General features: G+C 40.6%; 1 protein-coding gene across 1 annotated transcript in view; it reads right to left on the bottom strand.

The window, feature by feature from the left end:
* The window catches only part of LOC124267279 (eukaryotic translation initiation factor 2-alpha kinase 3-like), a 29521-nt gene extending 19309 nt beyond the window's left edge, over nt 1-10212 (bottom strand). The window contains exons 1-4 of the mRNA XM_046702190.1: nt 9984-10212; nt 7062-7191; nt 5278-5475; nt 4441-4574 (exon numbers count right to left, since the gene is read on the bottom strand). Coding sequence (XP_046558146.1) covers nt 4441-4574; nt 5278-5475; nt 7062-7191; nt 9984-10135 — 614 coding nt within the window. The 5' untranslated portion in view covers nt 10136-10212. The remainder of the gene's footprint in view (nt 1-4440; nt 4575-5277; nt 5476-7061; nt 7192-9983) is intronic.
* Between the last annotated feature and the right edge of the window lie 4399 nt (nt 10213-14611).

The raw sequence follows: 14611 nt of genomic DNA, 5'->3' as shown, positions 1-14611 counted from the left end.
ACAATTGAAAACAGAGTCGATATGTTCGGGGACCTGGTTGAGCTTAGTTGTTCACATAAAAGCGCCACTGTCGAATTGACTGTGTGAATCATCCACTGGGTATACTGTAGTAAGTTGCTCCAGTATTAAAGAAGCTTATTACTGCTTGCATCTCTAGCAAATTTATGTGTAATTGCTCTCTTGATTGCTCATAGCCCTGATGCCGTCCTGTTGGCAAGATGGGCTCCCCAACCTTATAGTGACATCTCGTAGAGAAGTGTTATCGATTCCAGCTCTATTAGCGGGGCGCGCCTATTCAAACGATTCGATCTCTTGGTGCATCATAGTAGATGAGGTTTGACCTGAACCGATGATTGAGCGGTAGAGGATTCTTCTAGATCTGCGAATTGCTGATGACTTGTAGCGGATGTAATTGTAGTCTGCCTCTGTCTGTCATGTCTTGAGCTGAGCTGAAGTCGTAACCCCAACAGACTCTGTCACTGTCGTGAGTGGTAGTGGAGATAGTAAAAGGCTTGTAGGAAATGACTGTTGGATCTTGATCCATGGTCCTCCTCGTACAATTATCACGATTCTGCGCGTTACAAATCAAAACCTAGAATAGCAGATCTTGCGAAGGTTCTAGGTCCAACTTAAAATAGGTTTACTAACCATCTAGTTGTGTTAGTAGCTTGATGATGAATTCAACTGTAGTCTGAGGCGCTATGGATTTGGATCCATTTGTATCCCGTCGTCGAGTAGTAAATTAAACTGCGAAGTGCTTGGCGATGTAGATGCATAACCAGGGGTGACTGCCATCGTTGAACTTTATGTAAAAATCGTCTGACTGCGTGTCCTCGTCTTGCACTTGACAGGGGAGGTCTCTAACCTCAAGAAGGCAGCCCAATCATGAAAGGTTTAGATTAAGCTGGACTGTAAGGAGGCTTGCTGTCGTTCACTGATATATTGTTTGTCACTTGCAACCTATGTGTTGAACTGTGAACTATGATCGACCTCTGCGTAGGGCGTTGTCCATCTCGGTCCAATCAGAACAAGGCATTTTGATTCTGTAGAGTACCCAGCGCTGTAGCGTCACGGTGTATCAGGAAAGGAACCTTGTATAATATAGTGCGTCGTTGATATTAGAACAATCGCCGGTCTTCACCGTAACTTCCCCGAAGTTACCCGAAAGTGACCACGTGTTTGAGGGTTGATGGTAAGCGCGAAACCTCCGGCGCCGAAATACCTCGCTCTGTAATATTAATGCTGGATAAGTTATTTTCCAGGTTGTCGTGAAAGTAACTTCAGTCTTGAAGATAATTCCGACTTCTTTATATAAGGTTCAATAACCTTGCAAGTTGTCAGCTTGTAGACTGTTAAAGCTGAACTTGTTGTACATATTACTTCTGAGGAAATGCGTTGGCGATTATGAGTTTTACTCGCTGTAACAAGACTGCTGTTCAATTTCGTTTTGAATTGTCTGCAGATCTGCGCGTAAGAGTCACGACATAGATAATCGTATCAGTAGTAGGTAGTCGGCTTGAAGATCCCCTAATTAGGCTCTTCATCCGTTGATAAATTAATACAGCGGCGTTGTGTATTTGTAAATAGCCTGTGCAATTGTCTTCGCGTAGGCTTGTAGACGGCATATGGCTTACAGTTGATAAACAACTCATGTGATGTCTTGAGCGGACTGGCCGAGTGGCTATATATTGAGACCTTGGAGGACTTCCTCGTAGAACGCCGGGACTTAGCGAAAGATCTCTGGCAGCGCTTCTAGATCTTCTGGGTGAAAAGACTTGAACCCACTTAGCCTTCGCGACCTTTGGCGAAAAGTATCGAGTCAGAGTTAATATATGAGCTTGCTTCAGCGATCGACCTCTGTGTTCTACAGGGTGTGGGCTCGGCGAAAGCGCTCCTTCTCATGCGATGTCCCTCTCAATTGGTGAGGCTGTAGCTCCTTATGCGAGGCGCCTGGGACTTCCTTAGCGAAGTGTCTAGAGTCCGATCTTAAATGATACCATCGTCTTCCTCTGACGTATGGTGGTATGATCAGTCGGAGACCCTCGATCTGTAAGAAGATCTATGTGAGGACTGAGGAGAACGGACTGACGATTGGCTAGTGTATGTAGACCTTGGAGAAGACATCCTTCAAGCGGAACTGTGGGCTTCGAAACGGTGATGGCCGCCGGCCTCTGGGCTTCTCGAGCGCTTGAGGGGCTGGCGCTAACGCCTTCTAGGCGCGCTAGAACCACTTAGCCTTCGCGTCTTTGCGCCGAATGTCTGGAAGTCAGTGTCCGATCCGACATATGAGTGCTTGCTTTAAGCGCCTACCATTACATGACAAGGTGCGTGCGGCGAAGCTTACTTCTTCTCCTCCGCCATGAAGCCTCTTGCAAAGGGTCAGACTCTAGCTCCTTCTCGAGGCGCCTGGGATACCTTATGCAAAAAGAGCACACCTCGGGCAGGGTTGCCTTCTTCAAGGCGGGCTGCGTCTATGGGCTCAGGGGGCCCCTACTAAGTCAAAGGGCTCTGGGGCCCTGTATTGACTTAGTATGGGGTGGGCTCTGGGGCCCGTGGCTCTAGAGGAGCCTCTGTAAGCCGTAACGGTCTTCCATCAGCCCTCATGATTTGGTTGACCAGGTCGTCTGGGATGGTCTCGCGCTGGCGTTGAGGGTGTCCTCTGTGATAGTGACGGACCCTCAGTTATAATCTCCGAAGCGTCAGCGTAGGCATCTCTGATTGCATGTTGATCTGCGCTGAAGTGGCGGGTAGCCGCATCTGGTCACTTCTTATGACATACATCTGGAATGATAATCAAAATGTCATCATCATATAAACATAATTCTGAATATCAGAAGCAAAGTTTTTAGTAGTCTTCGTGGATTTCCCTTTGACGAGGCTGTAAACCTGGGGCTCGGAGCATACGCTGAGACGACGCGGAAGTTCTTCTAGTTTTATACTGTGATGAAGGAACGCCCTGGGAATCAAGGTCGCTTCTAGATATAGCGGATCTCGTCCCCACACGCTTATCCCCGAAGGTAACTCAGGATATATCTGACTCGATCTATTAGCCATGACTGAAGATTGTTTCCGAGATTTATCTGCCTTCCGCCTCAAAGCGGAACATAAATATTTATCAAAGGCAGAAATTGGTAAATTAATATATAATTTACAACGAAGAAACAATAGAACATGGAGTAATGCAACTAGGGCATTTTAAATGTGGATCGGTAGCAGAGTAACGTAATTTACAAACAGTGCAGATTTTATTAACGCGAAACTGCTGAGCAACACGCTTAACCGTGAATCAAGCAGCAGAAACACGAATAATTATCAATGCATGTTGAATAATGATACTAGTTACACCTCTATAGATGAATATAAGAGGTAACAAACTAAATATAAATAAAGGATATAGTGTGCAGGGAGACACAGGTGCTCTCACGCCTTGCTCACTGGGCTTAAGAAGGAGAGAGTGAGGCACATGGGTTCAGGTGGCGCTCGTTCTCCCTTGTGGAAAGGGAGGTAACTCGTGGTCAGTGCTAATGAGTGATTTTTTATTGAAGGGAACTTCAATTGGGAGATACAAGTGTTCCACTAGGTTCGCCAGAAGAAGAAGACAAGCAAATAAACATGAGTCAGGATAAGAAAAATAATGAATGTTACCCATCTTACGCTTTTATTTCATTGGTCAGAAAAATGTCAATGAAACGCAAGGGCAGGTAATTGATAAACCACAGGAATGGATACAGAGATTAGTGTCGTTCCATAGAAATGTGAGACCAGGAGATAAACTCAGCAAAGGGCTCATCCAATGAAATGACTAATCATGCTAATGTCTTGAATGGATATATGCAACACCCTAATTAGCATGATTAGACTTCATACCATTTATACTATTCAATAAATAAGGCACATTAGCATTCTGGGCAGATGATGTGAGGTTAAATCACAGTTTTCACACTACCAGTGTCCAGTTCAAGAACTTCACTTTTAGAGACAGTTATGTCACCCAAAACATGTTAGTCTGGTGAGGTGAGGTGAGATTGGGTTTTACCTTGTGCTTGAGAATATTTCGCTCATATGACAACGTGCATGTGCGTGTATGTGTATGTGCGGGTGCTTGTACTAGCCCAGACTGAAGCTGGTTTTATAGTGCTAGCCCACTGAGATACCATGCCGCAGTGAAGCATGAATACCACCACTACACCACGGAGGCGGTCTGTTACTCTGGTACAGTATCTCGATAAACAAAATATAAAAGCAACATTATGAGCTGAAACAACGGTTGAATGAAGACGGAGTTAACTCATGGATATCCACCTCTTTCAACAATGGCACCAGTAATGACTACTGGTGCATTGCAAACAGAAGTTTGAATCTGTAAGTTGACCATTTCTTTACAGACACTACAGCTTTTAAATGTGAGTTTGAGATGTAAAAAATGATTGAAGATCTTACTTCTCCACTCCGAGCCTTGCATCCACGGCACGAACAGTCTGAGTGTTGCGTGTGATGACGATGAGGTCATCTTCTGCTCGGGCGTCGCCCTGGTTAAGATCGTGACATCCTGCCATTGTGCACAGGTAGCGGATCTACACCACAAACAGCAAATACATCTTGAAAAGTTTCCACCAAAATCAAACACAACTCCTTTATGAGAGAATGTACCGAGCTACAAACATGCCATAAAAAGTTACACGAGTCAAATTTTTACAAAGTTAGATGCCACTCTCTGAGACTGTGGGTTCAAGCCCCAAATGGAATCTGTACTTTACTGAGAAAGTGTGATCCCAAATAGTGAGTGAGTGAGTTAGCAATATTGCAGCAATATCACAGCAGGGTACACCAGAAATGGGCTCCACAGAATGAACCCATGAGAGAAATCGAACCTGGGTCTTTGGCGTGACGAGCGAACGCTTTAACCACTGGGCTACCCCATCGCCCTTGCACCCAAATATAACATATGTTGCATTTGACCACTTTCTAAAAGGCATTGTGTATTCATAGCTAATGTGATGGGAGCAATGCCAACATACACTTGTCAGAGAGGCAGACAAGGTACAAGATCTAGACTACCAGTCATCAGACTTCCATTTTGTGAAAGTTGGTGGCTGAGTGGGTTAGAACACTGACTTTGTGTGCTGGTGATTAGGTGTGTCACTCTGACAGTGTGGGTTTGAATCCCGGGTGGTACTCAACCCCCAAAAGTAGCCATTTGTATTCACTGATGATATGGTGCATAAAAGCCCCTAAGTAATGACGATGACTCTATATACATGTGACAGCTAGACTCACCTGTCCGCTAGTGGGATCTAGTCCGTATGTCCGAATGTCCTTCCCACCGATCATCATAGTGTTGTCAGACAACCTGAAGGATGAAGAGAGCAACGTCTCTGCTGTCATAGGAACCGCCTCAATACTGTCTCCATCGTATTGGTACAGACCGCCATCTAGTGACGGAATGAGTCGTGTCCGTACACCTTCGCGCATCACCTGAAATTACAATACAAATACAATGTATTCTGCTGGGAGCAGAAATGCAGAGATCTGAAAATTCTTGTTAAGAATGAATTAGTAAAAGACAGACAACTGTATATAGATGGATATCCAGGATAATGGGAATTTACAAATGTTTTAAAGTGTTTACTTGACATTACATTCTGTATTTTCAAATTACTGAAAATCTTGTACACTGATAAGACATCATGATTTAAAAGTAATTCCTATTCACATTGGGTACAATTTTAGAAACTTGCACTGCCCCGCCATGATATTAATACTAAAAGCAAAAACTAAAGCTCACTGATATTTGATAATGATTCACACAAATTTGACTTATGATGCAATGAACAATATTTAACAGGATTTGATATTTCGCTATTCAAAGTACAGACTTCATATGGGAAACAGAATGATGGAGAAACTGGCTTGGATCAGGCCCCCCAAAAATTGTTGTGGTTCTGATTACCTGTCCGACCCTTGAATTCTGGTGCCGACCCTAGTTTTTTTAACGAAGTAGGAATAAAATAAACTTTCAGATACCATTGTTTTTCCCCAGCACCAACGGTCATCGGTCATTCTGATACAGAAAGTTGACATGATGGTCGCAAGCTTGATTGAATAAACAATTATACATTGATAAATGTGTTATTAGTTCGTACTTTGCTTCTAAAATAAAATTGTAAAAAAAAAATCCCTTCCTACCTACCTACCCTAAATTTTAAAGAGGTGTAATTGGAACCACAACCTTTTTTCTTTATTTGGCCTCAGTGACTGATGACTACATGGACAGTGATTGAATGCCTGTTACTATACATGGCTGAAATTGGTTGAAGTATGATAAAATGATCTTATCAGACCCAGAATAACTTGGGTGAGGTGAGGTGAAATTGGGTTTAACGTCGCACTTGAGAATATTTAGTGCTCATATGATGATGTGTATGTGAAGCTGAATTGTACCTAGCCCAGACTCGAAGCTGGTTTTATAGTGCTTAATGCCTACTGAGACCAACAAGGCCACAAGGTGTTATTGTCTGGTGCAACAAGATTACTTCTTCAGGCTACACAGGGTGAAGTAGGTTTCATTTGCTTACATTGAGCCCTGATTATATTAAGTTGTTCCATGTCGGCTGGTATTGTTTAACATCACACTCAGCAATATTCCATCTATATGGTGGCGGTCTGTACATAATCCAGTCTGGACCAGACAATCCAGCCATCAACAGCATGAGCATCGATCTATGCATTTGGGACATGATGACACATCGCCAACGTCAACCAAGTCAACGAAGTCAACGAGCCTTAGCACCCGATCCCGTTAGTCTCCTCTTACAAGCATGGGTTGCTGATGGCCAGTTCTAACAGGATCTTCATGGGTCGCTGTTCCATGTGACCTAATGATACAGCGTTTCTTGGGATTAACAAGTCTTGTGATCAAATCAAGCACAGTTTAGTTGCAGCCCAGCAAATATTGTTAGAGTAGTGTGGTTCTTAATAGGCAGGATCACTGACCATGTTTGTTTATCAATCGCGAATATCAATTTATCGGGTTATTCCAACAAAGAGAAATTTCAGCAAACCTCCATTTTGCTGATACTTGAAGACAGCAGTGGACGTGAGTCAGCCTGAACTGACCACATCAGCTGCCCCTTGTCCCCGACATCCAGGGCCGACACCCGTCCATCCAGGGTGCTCACCACCATCATGTATCTGCACAAAAGTCAAATGTTGTCTGTTACCATGGTTATTATAACTAAACAGAGAAACTATAGGCACAGACAGTTTACCGATTAACATGTAGTACAGACGTGAAAGCTTTTCTGTAAAAAGATAAACATGATAATGGTTCGAGTACTTAGATATGTATCATAACAAAATTAATCCACACATCATAATTACAATGAAGCAGTTGTGATATGTACTATATGTGCATTGCCTGGAAATAATTTATTTTTCACTGCAGATCTGCCATCCACTTTTACATTGTCCATTTTGAAAAATTCATCTTTTAGATCAATCCTTCTACTCACACAGATATATATATCCTGTTTTGTACATCTTTGCTTTACCAATATTTTATCCAGAGGATATTCCAAAAAGGGAGGCATATCTATCAATAGAATTTTGTTCCCATATCAATAAACATGACCCGTGAAGGTCTAGGTTAGAATATTGATCTTCAATAACCCATGCTTGTTGTAAGAGGCGACTAACGGGATCGGGTGGTCAGCCTCACTGACTTGGTTGACACATGTCATTGGTTCCCAATTGCGCAGATCAATGCTCATGCTGTTGATCACTGTATTGTCTGGTCCCGACTCGATTATTCACAGACCACCGCCATATAGCTGGAATATCGCTGACTGAGGCATAAAACTAAACTCACTCACTCAATAAACATGACAAAATTTTCTGCTGTCATCATTTTCAATGATTTAGCTGCCGTACAAATACATAGCACAATAATAGTTCTGTGGATGGCACAAGTTCATTTATGTGCTATCATGATAGCCTAAAACCATAATCAGTGAAACCTTAGAGTCAAACCCACAATCATAGGTTTCTGGCTACCCAAAGAAAACACTGGAAGTAAATTGTGGCACCTCAGATGACTGGGCCATCTGTAAATAATCAAGTCAAAATCAGAACTATAATTAAGTGACACGTGTTGATGTAAACTTCTCTTTTTCAAATTTTTCGGTCTTCTTTCCACTAGCCTATATCAAAGTCACAGGCTACAGGACACTTCCTTGAGGAGGCCATGGTATATATACAGCTATAATTTTCATAGATTGACAATGTAAAAGTGGTTGGTATCAGTGCAGAGAAAAAATGATTATTTCCCTGCAGTACACATACTGGCTAGCAAACAGTTATCACCGCGTAACAGTTATCGCCAATACATCAGTATCACACGTGCGCTTTTCTGGTCAATTACAATTCCGGTATTTTTTCCCCCAACGGTTTTTGACAACAATAAAGGAAAGCAAAAGAAAATTCTTCACTGTAAGTAACATACGAGAAAAATTAAACATAAAGTTATGAACCCTATAAAATGTTTTTAACTTAGTCGGGGGGATGTCCCGCGACCTATATAATAGCAGGTTCAAGTTCACAAATCATTAATTGTTTCATTCCCTATTAATCTACTGTAAAAGAAACGCTAAAAATATTAATAGTCACGTAATCAATTATTCAAGGTTACTGGGATTGATATAAACATATGTATTATTTCACAAATGGCATGAGAAGTTCGGAATGGTGATAACTGTTACAGTTAGTTTTGAGAAAACAGCTATTTATACTGTCATGATTCCCTTCCGCCGCGTTATATAAAAACATGATCAGTGGCAGTGAACGTGCTGGACACATCAGTGAATAGCTAATTAAGTATCATAATTAATTCTGTTCCATTAATTTAACGAACGGAGGAGTAAGTTTGTAAATACCGCTAAAATATGGCGATAACTATTCAGTAGACAGTATAATACATATCACGCTTCATTGTAATTATGACATTTGGATTGTTAGCAAGTGACTGACATTACGAACTGGGACCAACAATATTTTCTGATACAATGCTGCCTGACCTCCAATCCATTTAGTTGCATCTTACATGCATCATGTGCATAGACATTTGAGGACCTATATTGTGTCTGTTCTTACATAGGCCACAGAAAACAATAAATGGATAATAAACCATCTGCTGAAATGTGAACGTCAAGCAATGTTTGAAAGTATGGGGTGGTCTTTAAGGTTATTAAGATGTCGGAGTCCAGGAAATCACTTAATATTTATTCTGTAACATCAAGGCAATGACAATGACCCCTTGTCATTAATAATCTTAATGTTTTATATGTAACACTGCCTGAAGAAACTGCATTATATCATCGATGTTCTAGAGTACCATAATTACTGGTATGATAGTATTAGTACTATTATGATACACTCTGATAATAAGTATACTATGGAGTCGTGAACATGGTAAAAGGTATGACCTGGAACATCGACTGATAATTGTACACATAAGATTCGCCTACATAATTCAATAGATCTCGGACGACTGGCGACCACAAGTGAATAACATACAATGTCAAGGACGGGGGTGTGCCCCAATCGTCCAATCAGATATTCCAATCCGATCGCCATGTTCAAGGGTCACCACAACATGACATACTTTCACGTGTCATAACACAGCAAAATCCAATGAGGAAAGCTGACTACAGAAGATTTAACTGGTAATGCCTGACTATAACTACCTCACTGTTCATAACTTAATCAGCGTGCCTGGAATGATATTGCCATACAACAAGCACCTGAAACTAAACAGGGTGTGTGACGTCCACATTGCATTGATTGAAACAGCGTTATCTCCCTTGAATGAAACCACAACCAAAATATTTCCGACTACCATATTTCATATTAATTTGCATTTAAGCCTGTAATTAGTGCTCACGATAACTACGCTGTCATGAAATGAACTGGAAGAAGTATCAACTTACTTGTCTCGCGCCGACTCCTGCCCCGGATTGGGGCAGGACTTCGGCCGATCATTCGACGCCTCTACATTACTTTTTGCAACGCACAGTGCGGCCAAAGACGCAATTACTCCCACTATGCGTGAAAACCATCTTCGTCCCCTCCTTCTTCCCATCTATAGGTTGTAGCTTACATCAAATAATACACATCAGCACAACATACAGTCATCTTCTGTTTACAACCATCGCGAGATTATTGTCTTCTATTTGATTGGCTGAAATGTCGGAAGTTACATCATGTGAAACGTGTGCCTCCAGATCGACACTTCCGTTCTGGGAATGCCGTCAGGCTATTTTTAGATAGTAGCTCTAGAAACATCCAGACTTAACTATGTATATATTTCTTTCTTTTTATTATTGACATCAGAGACAGGATTTTGAAAAATCAACATTTACAATGTGTATTGATACAAATTTGATTTTAGAAGGAGCAAAAAATATATGCTAATTTTGTGGCATGTGTATTGCATAATACCATAAAACCCAAACTGAGAATCATATTTTGAATGATGATAACAAAACAATTAATCACTAATATGTTAATCACTGATATGATATTGAAAATGCACAATATTTGAATAAATTGTAGAGAACAAAAGCATTCCTGACGAATACAATAGCATTCCAGACGAATACAATAGACATTCCAGAGAAGTAATCCTCAAAAATCCTCATTCGAATGAGGATTCATCCTTATATAACAAACATTCCAGAGGAATGAGTCAAACTATTTAACGATATCATTCCACAAGTTCCTCCAACGAATACAATAGCATTCCACAAGTGCACCTTTTAACGTCCTTAAAACTAGGCAACCTATTTAACCTTGGCATTCCACAAAGTGCTCTTTAACGCAAAGTATGCAAACTATTTAATGATAGCATTTCACAGATGCATCCTGAATCAACTGAAACCGTTGAAAACGATATATGGTGAACAAACAAGTTATACATTAACCCTTGAACAGCTCGATCCGGTTAGTATCGTAAGCGTTCTATATACATATCGTGTTTCTACAGCTCTCACTAGTGACAAAAAACATGCCTACAAGTTTGTTAGCTTATAAATGAATCCTTTTGTATATGTTTGTAATCTTCTGTCACTATTCAGATCTATGATAGGAGATAAAGGGTTAACTCTATGAAACGTGCTCATTCATGGAGTTTGGAATGTGTATTCAAATAAATGAATGAATGAATGAACGAGACGTTGCTTTGAAAAAACTTGTCATGCTCGCTGAAGCATATACGCAGAGAATCAATGTTCCCGTACGCTCTCGAAATTGAACGCCAAACGCAGAAACAGGAGAAGTAACGCGTCTGGTTTGGCCTCATAATGCATTAGCAGTTGCGTTCGAGCTGAATATTTTCGGTTCATGGTCTATGAAATGGAATTGTAATGCATAAATAACATCGCATCATAGCAAAGTTCAACACCTTTAAGTGTGATGGTACATTTTGCCCTCGCATGTAAGACATTATTACTCAAAGTAAAACAAATAAATGAATAAAACTTACCTAAAAATTCGAACAAAAACGGGTTTGCATACACACTCTGCCGTTTTCATATCAGTGATGCTTTCTTTTATATAAAACTAATTCCAGTGTTAGTCTTCCAGTTTCACTGAACATTCGGTCTTTAAACACAATTTCACATCACTTTTCAGGACAGGTTTCACATTCACATTACAGTTTTAGATTGGTACAATATTTCCATTGAATAATCAACAGGTGGTGTTCACCACCACCTTCATTCCTGATTACACCCATGTGCCAAAAGACATCCTGGCACCTATTCATGCGACGTAGTCATCTGACCAATTGATCATTTCTTTCCGATTCAATGCTGTCCTGTTACGATCCATGGAATGTGCTGACTCACTCCATCTTTTCAGTTCACTGCTGCCACGTTGCGATTCATGGAATGTGCTGACTCTCTCCATCTTTTAGAATCTTATGTAAAATGTAGACAAATAAAATCCGACTCGGAGGAGTTTCTCACGATACTGCAAATGACATGGCACTTTACAGAACTCATTATCCCTTTACAGACACCGCTAGTACTTAGTGAAAAGAATTTCAATGATATTGCGAAAATATTTCATCTATAAAAAGATCTGACTGTCCATCATTCACTCACATCATCACACGACATCAGGCAAGCATACACATTCGTGAAAAGCCTAGCCTTGTCTTCTGTCACATCGAGGATTCATCCGTTCTTGCATACAACAGAACGGTAAGCATTTTTACTGACTTTATTGATCAGTTTTGTCTGTTCTTTTTAAGCATAAGCTCGTAAGTTGCATGCGATATTATTCATTATTTGCAAATGATAATTCTATAACTCCCCTGTATTACCTTGATCGTTTATGGAAGAGTAAGACAAACACTATGCCCAATATAAATTGAGCTGTTATGCTGAGCATGAGACTTTTATTAATTTTTCCTCTCTCAGATCGTCAAGGGGTGTAACTTTAGTCATTGATGAATAACCAATGGTTCCACACATTGTGTTTAGCCTAACAGTGAGTGAGCCATGAGTAATTTCCTTTGGAGCACCTGCCCGGTGTTTGTTTGTGATCATTGTCACCAAACCTTTAGCCTTAAACATAATTCTACTACGCCACCAAAGACATTGTGGTAGAGTAGGGCACTTTATATTCTTGTCCATTGGGTCAGAGCGACTTTCAACTCGAAAAGATAATTTGAATCAGCATGCCAAATCTTGTCAGCAAAAGTGGTCTATTGTCGTCAATGTCTGCATTGTTTTCAACATTTTCAAAATGATCCTGATTATCAAAACCATCACTGTGCATCAAAGAGAGCTACTGGTCTCACTTGTCAAACATGTCACCAATCCTTTCCTACCTCAAAAGCATTAAGACTGCACAAAAGTCAATCAGGTCATGATATGATAGGACATGGTAAAGGCAGGGCTAAGAAAGCTAAAATGGCTACAGGTAGTGTCAGTGCACCCCCCGATTCACCTCTCCTGTTTCCAATGCTCCTCCTGCCTTCGTCCCGCCATCCTAGTCAACCTTAAAGATCATTCAAAGCCTATGTTCTAGTCAGGCTCTTACATGGTGATGTTAGAGAGTATGATTTTGAAGGACAAACATCTACTGACGCATTAGAATTTCTAGTCCGAGAACAGAGTAATGTCATTTCAACCTTTGAGTCAGAAATAGGTGAGAAAAGGTAATTAAATGGGCTTTATGTTTGCACATTAAAATGGAGAAACCAAGCGAAGATACTCCATTCAAATTATCACGAGGCCTACTTTAGGAGCAGCATGCAGATAGCCATGGAAGGTAGTGATTTGATTGAACAATATTTGGAAGCCATCAACCAAATGCTCCAAACACTAGATGACTATGAAGGAGTTCATTCAGGATTAAATGTTTCTGACATTGTCCTTTTGAAATGACTGTGGTGAAGTTCGCTCCATTGAACGGTGGGTACTTACATTCCACTTCCTCCAGCCCTGGCTAAACATGCACGCTGTATTTTAAATATTCAAAACAAAGACAATGATTTATGCTTTGCTCTCTCCATTCTTGCCAAATTGTACCCACCTCGTCAAACAAGGAAAGAGAAACACATTACTCCCTATTTGAGAATAGGCTGGGTTTAATTTAGAAGGGTTTTTTTTCCTATGACATTGAAACACATTCCTCGTTTTGAACAGCTTAACCAGTTGAGCATCAATGTGTAATGGTTTTGAAGATGGTACCTTGTACCCTATGTACATCAGTAATGAGTCGAACGTGGAGGAAAAATAGGTGTGTAGATTTTATTGTTATTGTCACAAGAAAGTCAACCAGATGATTTTGAGGGAGTCTTGGGGTTAGAGGATCATGAGGAAGCCATGGACATAGACAAGGTACCCAACACACATTATTGTCTCATTACCAACTTGAAACAGATTAGTGAGGAAACAGAAAAGGTAACACAAACATGTGTTTTGTTTGTAGAAAATGCTTGTGGTCTTACTCTATCTCAGGAAAGGTTGAAGCTCACAAACACTATTGTTTTAAGAAAGCGCAAAGAGTCATTTTACCTAAACCAGAGGAAGCAGTGTATGAATTCGGTTTAAGATCACAAAGCAAAACTGAAAGAGCCAAGTTTTTGATTGTAGCCGATTTTGAAAAGCTTGTTAGTGACTGAAGATGATGATTCTTCACGTTTAAACCATGTCCCATGGCTATGCCTCACAAGGTGGTGTACCGATGAACAGTATTCCAAACCCATTCAAACCTATATAGGTGAAAACGCAGCAGAACATTTCATCAACAGCATTTTGGAAGAATATGATGCCATCATGAGCCTGTTTAATTCTGTCAAACCCATGCAACTCACTAACCAAGATAAAATTGTTGCTCATTGCTACTACAGAACATTGTGGGTTGTGTGGAAAGCTCTTAGGAACAGATAGAGTATTGGATCATGACCACTTGTCCGGGAAGTTCCGTCAAGTCTTGCATAACAAATGCAATCTTTAACTTTCAACTAAGAAAAAGGTGATTGTGATGTTTCACAATCTAGAACATTATGATGCTCATCTTTTTGTTAGAAGTAGCACAACAGTTT

The sequence above is a fragment of the Haliotis rubra genome, unplaced genomic scaffold (genome assembly GCF_003918875.1).
Source record: "Haliotis rubra isolate DU_JTF1 unplaced genomic scaffold, ASM391887v1 Scf130, whole genome shotgun sequence".
In the NCBI taxonomy this organism is placed as follows: domain Eukaryota; kingdom Metazoa; phylum Mollusca; class Gastropoda; order Lepetellida; family Haliotidae; genus Haliotis; species Haliotis rubra.
Note: the sequence above shows the minus strand (reverse complement) of the source record. Positions and strands in the feature narration are given on the sequence as shown.